Consider the following 17,384-nt stretch of genomic DNA (forward strand, 5'->3'; position numbering starts at 1 on the left):
GTATTGGGGTGGGAGTTACCCGATTTTCCAGGTGTTGTGTGCCTCAGTTCCCCTGGCCAGGAAAAGGGACTCCCTTCCCCCTTGCACTTCCCAGGTGAGGCGATGCCTCGCCCTGCTTCAGCTCTCGCTGGTCAGGCTGCAGCAGCTGACCAGCACCAATTGTCCGGCACTCCCTAGTGAGATGTCCCCATTACCTCAGTTGAAAATGCAGAAATCACCGGTCTTCTGTGTCGCTCGCGCTGGGAGTTGGAGACTGGAGCTGTTCCTATTCGGCCATCTTGCTCCGCCCCTCTAACCATCCCTGTTCTTAACAAACTTCACACCCTACCGTAATTCTCATCTTGTCTTATAGATGCATCTTTGATCTCTGAATGAGGAGGAGGTCAGCTTTCTTTGCTTCAGAGTTTAACTATAAACTAAATTCTTCTCATGGTTATCTTGGCCTCCATTATAGAATAAGCAAAAAATGATTTAACCTATGAGGTTATAAGCAAGATGGAGTCAGTTATGTTAGATTGATCTCAAGACTTATAATTCTACAAAGGTGGTTTCAACTTCCAACAGGCCATGGCCACGGATGTGTGGAATTAGACTGAAGATTTCCCCTGGGAAACAGCCAGGAGAATGGACCTTAAAGATGAATGAGAAAAACTTGCACAATGGGGCCAGGTGGGGTGGCTCATGCCTGTAATCCCAGCACTTTGGGAGGCTGAGGCGGGATCACCTGAGGTCAGGAGTTTGAGACGAGCCTGGATAACATGGCAAAACCCTGTCTCTACTAAAAATACAAAACTTAGCCGGGTGTGCTAGTGCACATCTATAATCCAAGCTACTCAGGAGGCTGAGACAGGAGATTCACTTGAACCCGGGAGGCAGAGGTTGCAGTGAGCCAATATCGCACTGTACTCCAGCCTGGGTGACAGAGAGAGACTCTGACACACACACACACACACACACACACACACACAAAACCTGCACAATGGGAGGGGGTTTGCTCATAACCCAGGGTTGGTAGGTTACAGCCACCCATTGCTAGGCCTTGATCCTCATTACTCCAATCCTTCTTTTGAAATATGAGCTCAAAGACACCAACATAATCTGTGTAGCATCCCCCTTCACTCAGTTATCCCCAAGGATGACATAAAATGAGACATCAGCCTCCAAGCCAATAACTGACAAATGGTTTAGTGGGGTTTCCTTGGTTAAAAAAACAGAGAATTATTTTTGCCTCAGATAGACGAGTGTCTCAGACATGCTCCTTCAGTTTGGAAGTCACAGTGTAACAGTGGATGTGTTGAAGAAGCCCTTTAAAGAAGAGAAGCTCAAGGCCATGTCAAAAGCCTCAACTTCCCAAAAGCTTGCTGCATTGGAATAAACAGTTGAGTCAAGAGTATTTGAATGCATCAACCTGGCCAGTGGATTTGGGGAGAAAGGCAAGGAGTTTCATCTTAAGAACCAAACTAGGCCCCTTGTCTGAGGAAATCATGCATGCATAGCATTGAATTGATGTCTTGGGCAAGGTGGACACAGTGGCAAGATATTTGAGGATGAGATGAGACTTGTTCTGGGACTGCACTCCTCTATACCCCTCCTCATGGGCCTTTCCACTGCCACTCTGCCTGAGGGCAGAAAAGATGTGGGTGTGGGCATGGGGCTAGGGTGGGGCAGGGAACATGTCAGGGCAATAGCCACTGACTGGGCTAAAGGCAAATGACTCACTATTCTGGGACAATTCTGTTACTGCTAAGTTACAAGTTGCTATGAGGACTTCCCTTTTCCATCTGCTTTTTAAAGACCTGAATCTGAACTACTATGTATGTACATTTTTATAGCCATATTTTCACCCTGTTGCCCAGGCTAGAGTGCAGCATCTATTCACAGGCACACTCCTTGCACACTACGGCCTCAAACTTCTGGTCTCAAGGGATTCTCCACTTCAGCCTCCCCAGTATCTGGGACTACAGGCTGGGACTCCAGCTGTGTGACACCATCCCCATCCTGATCTACTGCAGATTCTCTTGATTTCTGGGTAAATGGACTGACTGGACCATCCTATCCTGTCAAATCACTTGCACGAGTACTTCTACTTTAAGACTTCTTCCACCTTGTCCAGAACCATAATCCATCAACCCCATTATTTGATCTCTTAAGAGAATAAACAAATGACACACTGACCCATCAAAACACACACGTGCTTTCCCCAAATACCAAACACAAAAAACCCAGTTGGTCTTCTTCACTTGGCCCACTTGAGAGAGTCACTTTCTCATGAGTACCTTTAACTCCCTGATTTACTGCTCTGCTTTTTCTGGCACAATCCCATACCTGGATGAGCACCACACTATGTTGTTCAATGATGTCACTCAGCTGAGCCAGATACAATGTAGAAAAGTGGCCAGGTGGTATCAACACAAATTCAAAACTACCTGCACACCAGATTGGCCGTAAACACTGCCCAGAACTTAGTAAGTTCACATCTGGCTGATAAAATCCTTTCTTCAGAAACCCGACATATCTAACAATCTTCTCCATGTCCTTTGAACGTTTACTCATGTGGCTTTTACCTGGTATCTTGCCCAATAATTCATACAAAATTTAGATCCCATGAGTCAAGAACCGCCTCATCTTTCTACCATCTCTAAAGATAATATGCACAGGTCTGTATCTTTCTAACCTTCTTTATTTCATCATGTCAGGAAAAAGATATACCATAGATAAGAGATTGAGAAGACATTCAGTCTCATTTGTAAGGTAATATTGTAATGATGAGATTACATCTTTCTTTTTTTGTTTTTTGTTTTTGTGTTTGTTTGTTTGTTTGCTTGTTTGTTTTGAGGCAAAGTCTCACTCTGTCACTCAAGTTGGAGTGCAGTGGCATGATCTTGGCTCCCTGCAACCTCTGCCTCCCAGTTCAAGAGATTCTCCTGCCTCAGCCTTCCGAGTAGCTGAGATTACAGGCACCCACCACCATGCCCGGCTAATTTTTGTATTTTTAGTAAAGACAGATTTTCACCATGTTGGTCAGGTCTCGAACTCCTGACCTCAGGTGATCCACCCACCTCAACCTCCCAAAGTGCTGGGATTACAGGTGTGAGCCACTACGCCCAGCCCACATCTTTCTTTGTGCCATTATTATGTCTTCATGAAATCAATGCTTCATTACGTAAACATGGTCCCATGGACCATCTTTTTTAAAAATGGCATTAATATGGTCAGTTCCTTATAAAACTAAACATGCCCATAGCATACAATTTAGCAAATGAGTTTGCCCAAATGAGTTTTTTTTTAACCTTTTAAGTTGGGGGTATATGTGCAGGTTCCTATTACCTTGTTATACAGGTAAACTTATGGGGATTTGTTGTACAGATTATTTTATCAACCAGGTAAAATAATCTGGGAGGTCAAGGCGGGAGGATCACTTGAGGTCAGGAGTTCGAGACCAGCTTGGCCAACATGGTGAAACTTCTTCTCTACCAAAATACAAAAATTAGGCTGGTGTGGTGGCGTGTGCCTGTAATCCCAGCTACTCAGGAGGCTGAGGCAGGAGAATTGCTTGAACCCAGGAGGCGGAGGTTGCAGTGAGCCAATATCATGCCATTGCACTTCAGCCTGGGTGAGAGAGTGAAGCTGTTTCTCAAACAAATAAATAAATAAATAATAAAAATTAAAAATCTACATATTTATTTTAATTATGTAATTACTTGCCATCATATCTCTCTCAGAACACTGATCCAAGAACAACAAAAATAATAGGGATGATACTTTCTGCTAATTCAGCAAATTTCCTTTTTTTCTTTGTGAAACCAACTGACAAAATTCTTCAGTTTATGGTTTTTAGGAATAATTTCTACTAATTTATTTTCAGTGGAGTTTTACAGATGTCCCAAACAAAAACACCAACAATGACCAATTTCATTTGGAAAGTACTAAATTTAACAAACTTTATTTTTTGATCAAAGAAGACTCATTTTTAATTTTACTAAAACATTTTAGATTTAGCCTTGGATAATAAAATTAATAAATATAGGAAATGCTTACTAACATATACAAAGACTTCTTAGTTAGAATGTCAATTTAATATTGATCAAAGTTGCCTGACAAAAATAAACTGTAGGTAAACTTAAGACAAGTTTGATGCATTCTGTTTATAATCTTGTACCTCTGTTTTCATTCTAATTTGGCATGCTGCATAGTTGTTGTTGTTTTTTTAATTTCAGGTGGATTATGGCCACTCTTTTCTTAAGTCTTACTTTATTGTTCTTCCAGAAACAATTTTAAAATTTGCAGAGCTGCATCTAGATCAAGCAGTTGCGTTGGAGGAATTTGAACCTTTAAATCACAGAAGAGCTTATTTTCAACTGCCATAGCTAACAGTGAGTCTATGCTTAATGATGTAAGCAGTGTGGATATGCGAATGTCTTTGAGTTTTGTATTCATGAATTCTCTAGCTCATCTGTTGATACTTAAAATGAAGAATGAGTAAAAACCATGTCAAACTTTTCCAGCAAATTGAATTTATCTTAGAATTATTTGTAGAAATAAATTCCGTTAGATGGAATTTGGGAAAGTTTTCCTGTAATTTCTTGAAATCAAATTTGACAGTACATTGTAGTCTGATCATTCTGCATTCCTCATTCTGATTTTCCAGCAATTTGCTTTTTGTAAACTGCTCAGATGTTGGATTTCTCAATAAAATAATCACAACAAAATAATCTCCTTTCTTTATAATAAACATCACCATTTCAAATCCAAAGCCAGAGAGCCCCCTTAACATGGCTTGTTGAGAATTATTCAGAATCAAGCATGATTCAAGATACTGATGGATGTGGGGTATTTGAAAAGTTAGTATTCCTCTGGCGGTTAAAATGCTTGGAAGATAATATTTTTTCAGCAGTCATTCAAGATTCAAGGCTCTCCAATTAATTGATTGTCCAGTGAGACCACAGTTCCTGTCATAGTAGCAGAACATGTCCAGCAATGAGTTAGCAGCAGCATAGTTGGCTTGTATTGCATTTTCAATTAAAGTAGAGACTGTTGAATAGCACTCAAAATTATCAAGTTTTTGCCCTCTTTTCAAAAGGTGAAAATGTACTACTCCATCTACTTTGGGGCTTAACACTTTCTCCACTCAAGAAGAGATGTTGAGAGTTTCCAGGAGCCCATCATCCAAGACTGTGGCACTAAAACAATACACCTGAGATTTTACTCTGGAAAGGCATTTACTGTTAAATGCACCGCCTCACATATACACCATGGAATACTATGCAGCCATAAAAAAGGATGAGTTTGTGTCCTTTGTAGGGACATGGATGCAACTGGAAACCATCATTCTCAGCAAACTATCACAAGAAGAGAAAACCAAACACCGCATGTTCTCACTCATAGGTGGGAACTGAACAATGAGATCACTTGGACTCGGGAAGGGGAACATCACACACCGGGGCCTATTATGGTGAGAGGGGAGGAGGGTGGGATTGCATTGGGAGTTATACCTGATGTAAAGGATGAGTTGATGGGTGCTGATGAGTTGATGGGTGCAGCACACCAACATGGCACAAGTATACATATGTAACAAACCTGCACATTATGCACATGTACCCTAGAACTTAAAGTATAATAATAATAAAATATATATATATAAATAAAATAAATAAATAAATAAATGCACTGCCTTTTCGCCTCAGAATGAAAATGACAGGACACTGTAGCCTGATCACTTTGCATTCTTCACTCTGATTTTCCAGCAATTTGCATTCCTCTTAAATGCTCGTAAGTTGGATATCTCAATGAAATAATCACAACGGGCCCATCTCCTTGAACAGTTTGAAGGCTGCTCAAAAAACTAAACATTGATCTGCCATATCAACCATATCATTGAACGATCTCACTGCTTGGTGTATACCCAAAAGAAAGGAAATCAGTTTATCAAAGAGATATCTGCACTTTTATGTTTGGTGCTGCACGGTTTACAATAACTAAGATTTGGAAGCAACCTAAGTGTCCATCAACAGATGAATGGATAAAGAAAATGTGGTACCAATATACAAAATGGAGTACTATTTAGCCATCAAAAATGAAAGCCAGTCATTTGCAACAACATGAATGGAACTGAACATCATTATGTTAAGTGAAATAAACCAGGCACAGAAAGACCAACATCACACGTTCTCACTTATTTCTGGAATCTAAAAATCAAAACAATTGAACTCATGGACATAGAGAGTAGAAGGGTGTTTACCAGAGTTGGGAAGGGTAGTGAGAGAGTGGGGGGAGGTGGGAACAGTTCATGGCTACCAAAAAATGGAAAGAATGAATAAAACCTACTATTTGATAGCACAACTGGGTGAGTAGTGTCAATAACAACTTAATCACATATTTGAAAATAACATAAAGAGTATAAGTGGATTGTTTGTAACTCAAAGAATAAATGATTGGGGGATGCATATCTCGTTCTCCATGATGTGCTTATTTCACATTGCATGCCTGTATCAAAACCTGTCATGTACCCCACCAATACTACATCTCCACAAAAATTAAAGATAAAATATAAAAAAGAACTATCTCCTTTCTGTACAATAAACATTACAGTTTGAAATCCAAGACTCGAGAGCTCCCCTGATACAACATATACTCCATTTGCCTTGAATAGTTTCCCCTTTGCTCTATAGAAATGTATTTGTAGAAGTTGGCATTCTGGAACATTGACTTCTAACACAGCGAGAGGGATAGCCACACATGTGAGATATAATGACAGAGCAGGATTCACCAGTGCATTCTGTTGAAACAGTGAGCAAGCCAAATTCAAGTTATTTTCCAAACTCACTGATTGTAGCCACTGAAAGGTCTGTGAGACACCACCAGGGTCTCTGTAAAACCTGGCTAAGACTTAGAATGTGGACTTGAATGTGATTGTGATCATTATGTAATACTTGCTATAAAAACTCAGGTTGGTGTTGGCCGCATATCACTATAACAGTCAGGTGGGGAGAGTCAAAGAGTGTTTCTTTGACAAGTTCCTCTAAAGGTGGCAGTAAACTTAGTGCCTTTCAGTGTCTCCTTTTTGCCATAGACCCAGAGAGAGCGAGAGACACTTGACAACCCCAGATTACTTCCTTAGCAGCCAAGGCCAGCATTTCACCTAGAATGGATTTTTGCTGTGGGGAGAACATGGCAAGTATGCAGAGATGTTTGGCATTTGGTAATACCTGGGTGAGAGTTTTCCAAGCTCTTATGAGGTATAAGATGCACAAGGCCCATTTCTAAATATTGGAAACATCTTGCTGTGAAAGCATGTGATGTCAGGAGTTAAGACCTTTGATGATGCCATGCACAAAAACATGTGGCAATGTAATCACCAGTCTTTACCTCTTAAATGGCCTTGCACGTGGCTGCTCCTGTACTGCTGAAGCCCAGTGCCAGTAGTTTATGTTTCCCCATTGTGTCATCAGCCCAGTACAAATTATTGTCAAACTTACACCCAGAGGTGCTAACAGGAAAATAACCTTCTGAGTAAATGCACATTTTATCAGTCTCAACTTCCAAAAATTGGTCATTGAACAGTGTGAGTTTGTGTCTATCTTGGCTGTCACCTTTACTACATTGTAGGGGTCTGAGGTGTAGAGTGAACACCTCAGAGTTCCAGTTGCCCTTGTGGGTTTTGCTATCATAAACCCTTTCAAAAGACACATGCCTGACTGAAGAAATGAACATTGTCCCCTGACAATCAATATAGAATTCTGGATCATTCTTCCCTTTACTTTTCCTAATAGCTTCTGCTAAGCTTGTGACATTCTGTGGGATTATATCACATGTATCTGTCATCCGAAATGTGATGAAAGGCACCTCTATCAAAAAGGCCCTTGTCATGCCAGAGAGAACAAATCCTAGATTGAGGTAATCCACATTTCTTATTGTTCTAAGTGGGCACTGCCACAGAATAATCAAGATTTTGGTCTTTTAAGGCCAAAATAAGTTGAAATGCCTCAAGGCCAAAATAAGTTGAAAAATGCCTCATGAAAATGCCTCAAGGCCAAAATAAGTTTAAAAACTGTCTCATGAAGAAGTGTTCCTGGGATCTCTTCATTTAGTTTTTGAATTCTCCACAAGAATGAAACATAATGAAAGTCCTTGATTTCCATTCTCATCATATCACTCACTGTCATCTCACAATGTGGACTTGTTTCTCATTCCTAAAATCCAATATACTTGGAGTCACAAGGTAAATATTTAGCTGTTTCAGATGTGTTGCCTAGAACTATTCATGGAGGCACTTCACCAGGGTTTCCAAGCACCCGAATTGTGTATTTGCTTCCATGTTTCCTAGAAGCAAGTTATCATGAGGTTGTGTTTGTTTACTGTACATGAACACAATCTGTTCAAGTCTTAATAAAACGGAGCCCATATTTGTTTGTAAAGAACCCACACACTTCACAGTGGCTTTCTGTAGGTAGATTTGATGACCTTTATGTATATATTCATTTCCCTCTCCAGATTTTTGAAAACTATCAATTTGCCCATCTTTGGTGGAAAAACAGCTTTTCTTTCTGTCTTTCTGGATCTTGTGGCCATGACAAATGCCATTTGCAAAAAACAGTCTAACAGCACTGGATGGATATGATATTCATACATTACTCTCTGGATATCTTTGTTGACCTTACTTGTTGTTATGCCATCCTTTAGCTTACTGCAGAATAAAAAAGTGGCTTTTAACTGTTTGAAAATTATATCATAGTAAAATCCAACATGGAAGAGGCATTCAGAAAGTTCATCACTGTTTGAAATCAACTTACACTTTCTAGCAACTCTAGAAGGCATCTTCTTTCTTTAACTTAAGCATTTTGTAGATGGCAACTATATTAAAACTCTTTTAAGGGATCTTGTAGTGATTATGGATTTACACCTTTGTATCTTGAGAGAATCATTTTTAATCTCTTTTATTAAGTCTAACCTAATTTGGCAAACCAGTGCCTCCCAAGGGAACCAAGTCTGCCTCGGAACTACTACATTAAGTTTAAAATAAACTATTTTTCAACTCATCTAGAAATACTAAAATAAACACCCCTTGACTCAAAAATCTTCCCTGGCACCGCATCTGCATCTATACCCTCTTTCATTGTCATCTTGTGAAATGATATATTACCCGATTTTGCTGGTAAAAACTAATTAGAACATTTATATTTAAATCATGCTTAACAGTTTACAGAAGTATTTTTCATTTTCTTCTTGTACCCAGTGGCAGAATTTTATGATTCTGAAGCACTTAGACTCTCATCATCTTTTTTGCAGAGAAATAAAACAAAACTAACAATATGATTTTTTAAATCTGCTACCTAGGATTTTGTAATGTATGTATTAAAACAAGGATTTAATTTGTTCTCTTTTAAGCTATTTGGCTGAAATGCTTTCTTAAAAACTTTAGATTTGCTCTTCCATGATGTGTTGGGACATGAACCCAGGTAAAGAAAGAAGGTTAAGGCCTCTTTCAACATGGGTCTGTTATTACTTTTCTGTGCATTAAGATCATAAAAACACCACCAAAACTATGAGCCAAACTACATTGACTGAATTTTTTAATAACAATGAGACACAAAAAACTAGTTAAAATTTACTTATTTATTTTTGTTAAAACAAATATTTTATAATTTTTGTAATCTTTTCAAGAGACAGGGTCATGCTATGTTGCCCAGGCTGCAGTGCACCATCATTTCACACTACAACCTCGAATCCCTGGGCTCAAGTGATCTTCCTGCCTCAGCATCTGGAGTAGCTGGGACTACAGTTGTGTGCCATTGCACCCAGTTTTTGTAATTTTCCAATGGTTGAAAGATGGTCAAACCTTAGACAAAGTTCTTAAAGTCAAGCATAGTTGAACTATTTTTTTCCTTACCAATTCAATAATTGATACACCTTGTCATTATTGGATTCACTTCGAGATCCCCAGAAATGGACTCCTATTATGAGTGAACTCTCATGTTGATGTTACCTATCTGGGGTGATCCAGAGTGTTCTTGGTTGTCTTCTTCAAAGAAAGAATTCACTCAAAAGACCAATTAGTAAAGCAGGCAAAAGTTTTATTGGGGAAGTAAAAGGACACTCCAAGAGAGGAGTGGGCTGACCCTGCTGGAAACAGCCCCGGGATATTCTGCATTTGATATGCTGTGGTCTTGCTTTTTTCCTTGCCCAGTTCTCACCAAGGCTTGGGGGATCATCCCTTACTGTGGTTAATGGACGTGCACTGGACGCAGTGATCAATACAAATCCCACCCGATGGGAACAGTGCTCATTATTGCCACCCGGGAAGGGCATATAGCCATCAAATTTGTACTCATTGCACCTGTGTGGCTCTGAAGAATTCTGCTTTTGCCTTTTTTCTCCCTTATCAGGATCTAGTTAACCACACTTTGACAGTTCGACCATAGAGTGAGTACTGGGCATCTTAAGAGGTGTTCTGGGCTGTTCCTTCCAACATGGGTACTTCCCCTCCTGCCTGCTAATATCTGACTAACTGCCTCCTCTTACATTTATCCCTTAAGGAATTGGGACCCAGAAATCTTTGGGGAAATAGGGCGGAGGTCATTCTTCTGTAACTACTTCCTGCTGCAAAGGGGCGTCGAGGGTCTTCTGGTCCCTCCTCCTTGCTTGCTGTCATGGCAAGAAGCTTTCAGAGGTTGTTGTTGTCTCTCAAAAGGTTTGACCCACAGTGTCCAGAGGAGACATGCAGAAACTTGCTTGTCCTCAAGGTTAGGAAAGAGGTTGATATCCTTGTCACAAGACCATTTGAAGTCTGACGGCTTCTAGATGGGACGAAATAAACTTAGTTAGTAGATTCAAGAAGCAAGGCCCAGAAAAGAGAAGAAGGAAGATAGAGGTCAGGGGTCCCAGGAAGGGGAGGGGCCATGAGAATCAGAACCAGGTGACACCCCTCAGCAGCCCCTTCCCAAAGATGAGAAGCCTGGTTTATGAGATCTCAAATGTGCTCCTGAGCCTGCCCTGATCTCTTAACCCAGATCAGTACTCTTCTCCAAGCACAGTCAAGTTTCTCCCTAAGCTGCAGCCAGCATGTCAAGACCTCTACCACATTTGAGAACTATAGCTGCGAGAGAACTGACTTGCCACTGTAACTCTTTTATAGCAAGCAGTCATTTCTATCTCTTGAGCCAATTCCAGAGACAGGCTGTGGTAGGTTCAGGAGTAAGTGCCAATGCTGGCTATTCCCATTGTGGCACCTGTGGTAATGCCAAGCCCAACAAGAAAGGGAATTAATTGAATTGCTTGGTGGGCCCCAGTATGAGGTTATAAATAAGAGCAAGGGCCAAGAAGCATCACCTGGGGCAATGAGATGCTAGGGGTGAGGTAAGCCAGCATGGGTGTTCTGGTCCACTTTGCAGAGAGGCATAGGTGGGCCTGTGTCCCACATAGAAAGCAAAGTTCTGTCATAGGTAGACAAGAATGGATACAGAAGGAGGCAAAGTCAATTCCAAACATTACCAATATCCTCATTGGCTATGCAAGATGTGATATTCTGTCACTAAAGTTGCAGCTGCTAGGGGAGCCAGACATGAGTGACTAGTTTGAGTAGGAAGATGGTTCTTATTTTCCCAGAAGAGCATGTGCCTAGTAATGTCAAGGAGAAGAGCTTCCAAAGGGAGTTAAAGATTTGAAATTTTTGCATGACTCCTCCTGGCTTGGTAAGGTAGAGAACCTTACTTGGTATTGGGATATTTTAGTTTCTAGAAAAAAAAATATGAGAGGTATTGACAATGGTGATGGTTGTGTTGGGTTGACAGAACCCACAAAAGTTCCAGAATCTCTGGCAGTAGTGATGCCTAGGGGTACCTGACTGAAGGTGATGGGGGAGAACAAGGGGCCTAAAATAGCACAAGTGTTAAGAAAAGCCTGAAAGTCCCCTTTGCTTGTGTTAGGTACTGTATGCATCTCTGGGAAGGTTTTGTATAGAGAAGCCCCAGTGATATGTGAAGCTAAATTGGGTTTGAGAAGTTGCCTATTCTTGTATCGTGGCTGGGTAGGCTGTTCCTGCCCTAGATAGAACTAATTCATGCATACCCCATAGGTTGAGGGATATGAAGATTTGGTGAACTTTAGTAGCTTTTTTTTATATATAGTTGTGGGCTGTTGGGGCCTTTGAGGGTGATTTTAGCTGGGAGCAGAGAGCATTTGGCTGCATGGTCCCAAAGAAAGCAGATTAGAGCCAAATTAAGATGTCTGTTGATTATGGGGAAAAAAGCTGTTAACTCAGTGAGTATTAGAGAGAACACCACCCCGATAATGGCTTTGAGATTTAAATCCAGGTAGGGCAGAACAGACCTTTTCCTGGGGCGGTGGGGCGGGTGGGGGGTGGTGTTGGTTCACAGTAGCAAAGACATATTAGTAAACCTGCAAGGAGTATTATGATTCATGGTATAACAGGCCAAAGCATTACTAATTTACTTATCTTTATTCTTTTGGATTTGCCTGAAGAGGGGTTTGTGACTCTGGAGGGGCTCAGTGGTCCAGGTGTCCAATGGGGCCTTTACAACTTCCTCTGCCAGAGAAGAGTCACACAGCTTTATCCTGGAGTAGTGGATCCACCTGGTGATCCCCGGCACCATAACTGCTGTAGGAGTGGAGAGGAAAACAGTGTAAGGACCTCTCCAAATAAGACTCAGTTCAGAGTTTGGAGTTCCATCCTTCCAAGTCTTAATGAGAACTTGAGTACTTGGAGGGTATAAAATTTGGTCAGAGTTTTCAGGACGTGAAAATATCTTTTGGCCTAGTTTTTGAATTCCCTGCTGAGACTGGGATAGAGAAGTAACATAATTAGTGAGTTGGTAAGTTTCAGTATCCAACAGGAAAGTGAAGAAAGGATCTTCCACAAAATAACTCGAAAGAACTGAGTTGTAAGTTAGAGGTGGGTATGTTTCTCAGCCTTAGTAGAGCAATACATAATAGCTCTGGTCATGGCTTTGAGGTTTCCTGGCATAATTTTTCCAAGGTTTGCTTGAGAGTTTGGTTAATTCTATCAACCATTCCAGAGTGTTGTGGATGCCAGGAGGAAAGTCGAAAGTAACTGATTCCCAAGTCCCGAGAAACAAGTTCAGTAAACTGTGAGGTGAAGGATGTACTGTTATAACTTTGCAGTGACCTGGGAATGACAAACCGGGGGACGACCTCCTTGAGGGCCTTTACTACCCTCATTGCTTTTTCCGTTCACACTGGGTAAGCTTCTATCCAACCTGGAAAGGTGTCTACAAAGACCAGAAGATATTTATACCCTTGACAGGCAGGAAGTCGGTTGAAGTCAAACTGCCAATCCTCCCCAGCATAAGTGCTCCCCCATTGGACTGGCTGTAAAAGAAAAGGAGGTTCGGCTCCTTGTGGGATGTTTAATGTGCAAAGGGCACAGGCCCTGCAAACTTGTTCGAGAGTCTTGGAAAGATTTTTTTCACCAAAAGAGCCATTTGCACATTATTGAAAGATTTTTCTTGCCAAAGTGGCAAGAGTCATGCGAAACATAGCTAACTTTCCATTGAACATTTTAAGGCAGATGCAGGACCTCTCGCAGTTGATACCAGCCTCCGGGGCCTCGTGTCCCAGTGCCCATTCCTATTCCTCTAGTGAGTACAAGGGGCTGGTGGCTTTGGATCCTCAGTGGGAGGATGAATTAAAGGAGGCTGAGGATGCTCTGCTGGGAAATTTCCTAAGCCATTTATAGGAGAATTACCCACTGAGGGGCTCACAAGAGCCAAAATGACAGGGTCTAGTTTGCATTTTTGGAGAGATTCTGATCTTCTTTTAGCGCCATAAAGGCCTGGACATAGGGTACCTCTGACCATTTACCCTGTCACCTGCAAAGTAGGTCCAGCTGCAAGATGGTATTAAAATTAAGGCTACCATTTTCTGGCCAGACTTCCCATAGTCATATAGTTTTGTATTGAGGCCATGAAGAGTTACAAAAGAAAACTAACATCCTTTTATTTAATGTCTAGGAATCAATCTTGTCCTAACTTTTGAGAATGCATCCAAGGGGTGAGTCCTACAGTGTGGAGTGTTGAATGTCCATCTGAAAGACAGACAGAGGTAAAGGCCAGGGGAGAGTGAGCATCCTGTCCATTCTCATCCACTATGAAAGGGGAAGAACATCCTCTCCATCTCTTTCCCACACTAGGCCAGGCATCCCTAGCCTCCGAGGAGCTTCACACTTCATGCACCCTTACTGCATGCTCCCTACCGAGCGGTGACCTCTTTCCCTCATTTGGTCTGTTGACCCCCAAGGTCCATAGGTCTCCCGTCTAATTATAGATGACTGTGCACAATTATAATTTCGTAGCTTTTTGTGATAACCCTCTGCATACAGGCAAACCATGTCAAGAACAGTGGGGAGGGCCAGAGACAAGAGGGAAGTTGATTGGTAAATCCCAGAGAATTCAGTGGTCAGAACATGGAAAGAGTATTGGGTACTAGCTACATCCAGGAGAACCCTAAACCAAGACCATAGCACCCGAAATTTACCTAAATTCCTTCTGGAGGTGGAATTAGTGCAGAGGAGACAGTGACAGAGCATTCAAAAAGCCACTCTATTGGGGCCTATCTGGGAAGAGAAGAGGACAAAGTAAGTGGCATTGGCTAGCAAGAGAGATGCCACGATGGCATAGGCAGCAGGACCAACTGTGAAGAAAGACAGGGTGGTAAGTCCCCAAAAGTCAGTTGTGAGAATGTGGAAGTAATCAGAAGCCTTGGGGTCTCTGGCAAGAAGAAAGTATTCAGTGCCTGGAGGGGCTCTGTCGGGCATTAGGTGGAAGTGCTCCAGCTGAGCACACAAAGCGGAGATGCCAGGAAGCTTGATCAGCATGCTCAGCATTCTCATAGACTATGCTGGATAGGAGCAGACATGTGAGAGGAGACAGCAGGGAGCGTAGCCCTTACCTCACGACAGCATGAGAGTCACAACATGCATGAGAGATGTTGAGAGATGTTGCCAAGCCTGGAGTTCCAGAAAGTGTCCTCGGTTCTTGTCTTCTTGCAAGAAAGAATTCAGCCAAAAGATCAGTTAGTAAATCTAGCAAAAAATGTATTGCAGAAGTGATAGTACGCTTTAAGAGAAGAGTGGGCCAACTTGGCTGGGAGCAGCCCCAGTACATTTTGCATTTGACCTTTTTCCTCACTTTCTTCTTTGGGTTCCTGCCTTTGTTCTTGCCCAGTTCACACCCAGGCTTGGGGGGCCCTCCCTTACTCTTGGTTAATGCACATGTGCAGAACCCAGTGATCAAGACAAATTCTACCCAATGGTGGCATTGCTCATTGCTGCCACCCAGAAAGGTTGTATAGCCATCCCTTTTGCCTTTCCCCTTCTTTATTTGAATGTAGCTAACACATTCAGACAGTTCAACCCTAGAATGAGTGATTACTGAGCACCTTAAGAGTCGTTTTGGGGTGTTCCTTCCCACATAGCTACCTTTCCTCCTGCCTGCTCATATCTGACTAACTGCCTACCCTAAGAGTTGGATTGCAAGGTTCTTGTTCAATTGAACCTTGAAACATTGAAGGGGCCATGTCCCAGGGAGATGGGAACCCTGCGCAGTTTTACATGGAATTCTGAGTAGGAAGCAGAATGGATTCTATTTGGTCACATTTGCTATTTAACTACTCTTGATATCATTGTCATCTTAGCCATAAATCGTTCAAGTGATGGTAAGATAGACATAAGTGAACTTCACTTTATGAATTCAAATATTGCTTTAAGTATTTAAAACCTGCTGTATGATTGCACAGCAACAAGCACATTTTATAACAATCGATATTAAAATGCTATAAGTACAATAGCAATTAAGGATGTACTCATGTAAGAAAATCACAAAACTTTGAAAAACAGAGGAAATCTTTTTTAGTGTTACAGGTTCATAGAATTCATAAAAAGTATTTGTCTTGGAGTCCTTTACATAATAATCATCCATATGTGGTCAGGTGTTTGATATCAATCATTCACATCTGATTAGAAGTGGGAATCTTGAGATGCTACAGGAAAACTTTAAAAGCATTATGAACCCAAGCCAAACTAAAATCAATTAGAAAGTAAGCCAAACCATCTCAAAGTATACCTTTAGTTGTTAGGCAATACCATTTCATTTCCAAAATCTAACTTAAATGCAATTTTTACAGAAATTTAAAATGTGCCGGTTTAGTTACATTTATCGAATAAAGTTAACAAATGAATATCTCTTGACAATGAGAGCTCCAAGGACTTTTAAAAAAAGCTGTAAAGTTTGTTTCCTTTCCTTAAAAACACAGTTAATTATGACCTTTACTTAAAATACATAAGTCAATTAGACAACTCAATATTTTGCAAAAAAATAGAAGAATTATATCAGAAGTCTGAGAAGGAAAGATAAAATGATGCTATACCTAACCTTTGACAAGTCGCTCTCCATTCTGATATTTGAAGACAATGAGCTTAAGGTAGGAATCCTTAAGGTTTCTCTTGGAATATGTATTCTGTTGAGACCTAAATTTTCATTAAGATTTCCATTGCATGCTGACTGTAGGACTGCCCTTGTAGTATGAGAAGTAAATAAAGATCCGCTCTGCTCTTTTTCTTGAAGAAGTTTGGTACTGACGTCTGCTAGAATTTCTTTAGGTCTGTGAAGATTGCAAAACCCAGATACTGAGTATTTTGGGTTTTTTTTTTACAAATTATATCTAAATGACTTGCATTGTTTAAAAAGTCACCATGAGTCAATGAAAGATACCACAAACTATGTTTTACTCTGAAAATGTATGAGAGCATGTGTACTGTACACAGTTTTAATTTTAAAATTGTTCTAAAGAACTACATGTACTTCTAGAGGATTTTTAACAAGTAATTTAAACAAAGTAGGGAGGGAATAGCGAAAGCTATCAATGATGTGTGGATTAACAGGTGACATTTGTTGCCTTCTGAAATGGCTCTACTTGTAAGATTCTTAAGGATGCCATTAGAAATATTTGTGTTTAGGCTGGGCGTGGTGGCTCATGCCTGTAATCCAGGCACTTTGGGAGGCCAAAAGGGGTGGATCACTTGAGGTGAGGAGTTCAAAACCAGCCTAGCCAACATGGTGAAACCCTGTCTCTACTAAAAATACAAAACATTAGCCAGGCATGGTGGCGGGTGCCTGTAATCCCAGTTCCTTGGGAGGCTGAGGCAGGAGAATCACTTGAACCCGGGAAGCGAGTTCATTTCACTGCATTCCAGCCTGGGACAAGAGCAAAACTCCATCTCAAAACAAAAAAAAGTAAAAAAGCAAATAAATACTTGTGTTTAAAGGGTAACTATATGAAATGATAAACATGTTAATTTGCTGGACTAGAATCACCATTTGATTATATATATAATATATATAAATATATTAAAT

At 40.9% G+C, this 17,384-nt stretch overlaps 1 protein-coding gene across 2 annotated transcripts in view; it reads right to left on the reverse strand.

The window, feature by feature from the left end:
- Positions 1–9,953: 9,953 nt before the first annotated feature.
- LOC108521987 (ankyrin repeat domain-containing protein 26-like) overlaps positions 9,954–17,384 on the reverse strand; it is a 10,254-nt gene continuing 2,823 nt past the window's right edge. Inside the window, exons 3-5 of one of the 2 annotated variants that reach the window (XM_017862091.1) lie at positions 16,404–16,632; positions 14,923–15,012; positions 9,954–12,613 (exon numbers count right to left, since the gene is read on the reverse strand). In XM_017862091.1, coding sequence (XP_017717580.1) covers positions 14,941–15,012; positions 16,404–16,632 — 301 coding nt within the window. In that variant the 3' untranslated portion in view covers positions 9,954–12,613; positions 14,923–14,940. Of the gene's footprint in view, positions 12,614–14,511; positions 14,588–14,922; positions 15,013–16,403; positions 16,633–17,384 lie in introns of those variants that run through there. The other variant, XM_017862092.1, reaches the window with a different exon arrangement.

The sequence above is a fragment of the Rhinopithecus bieti genome, unplaced genomic scaffold (genome assembly GCF_001698545.2).
Source record: "Rhinopithecus bieti isolate Rb0 unplaced genomic scaffold, ASM169854v2 scaffold_63377, whole genome shotgun sequence".
Taxonomy (NCBI): domain Eukaryota; kingdom Metazoa; phylum Chordata; class Mammalia; order Primates; family Cercopithecidae; genus Rhinopithecus; species Rhinopithecus bieti.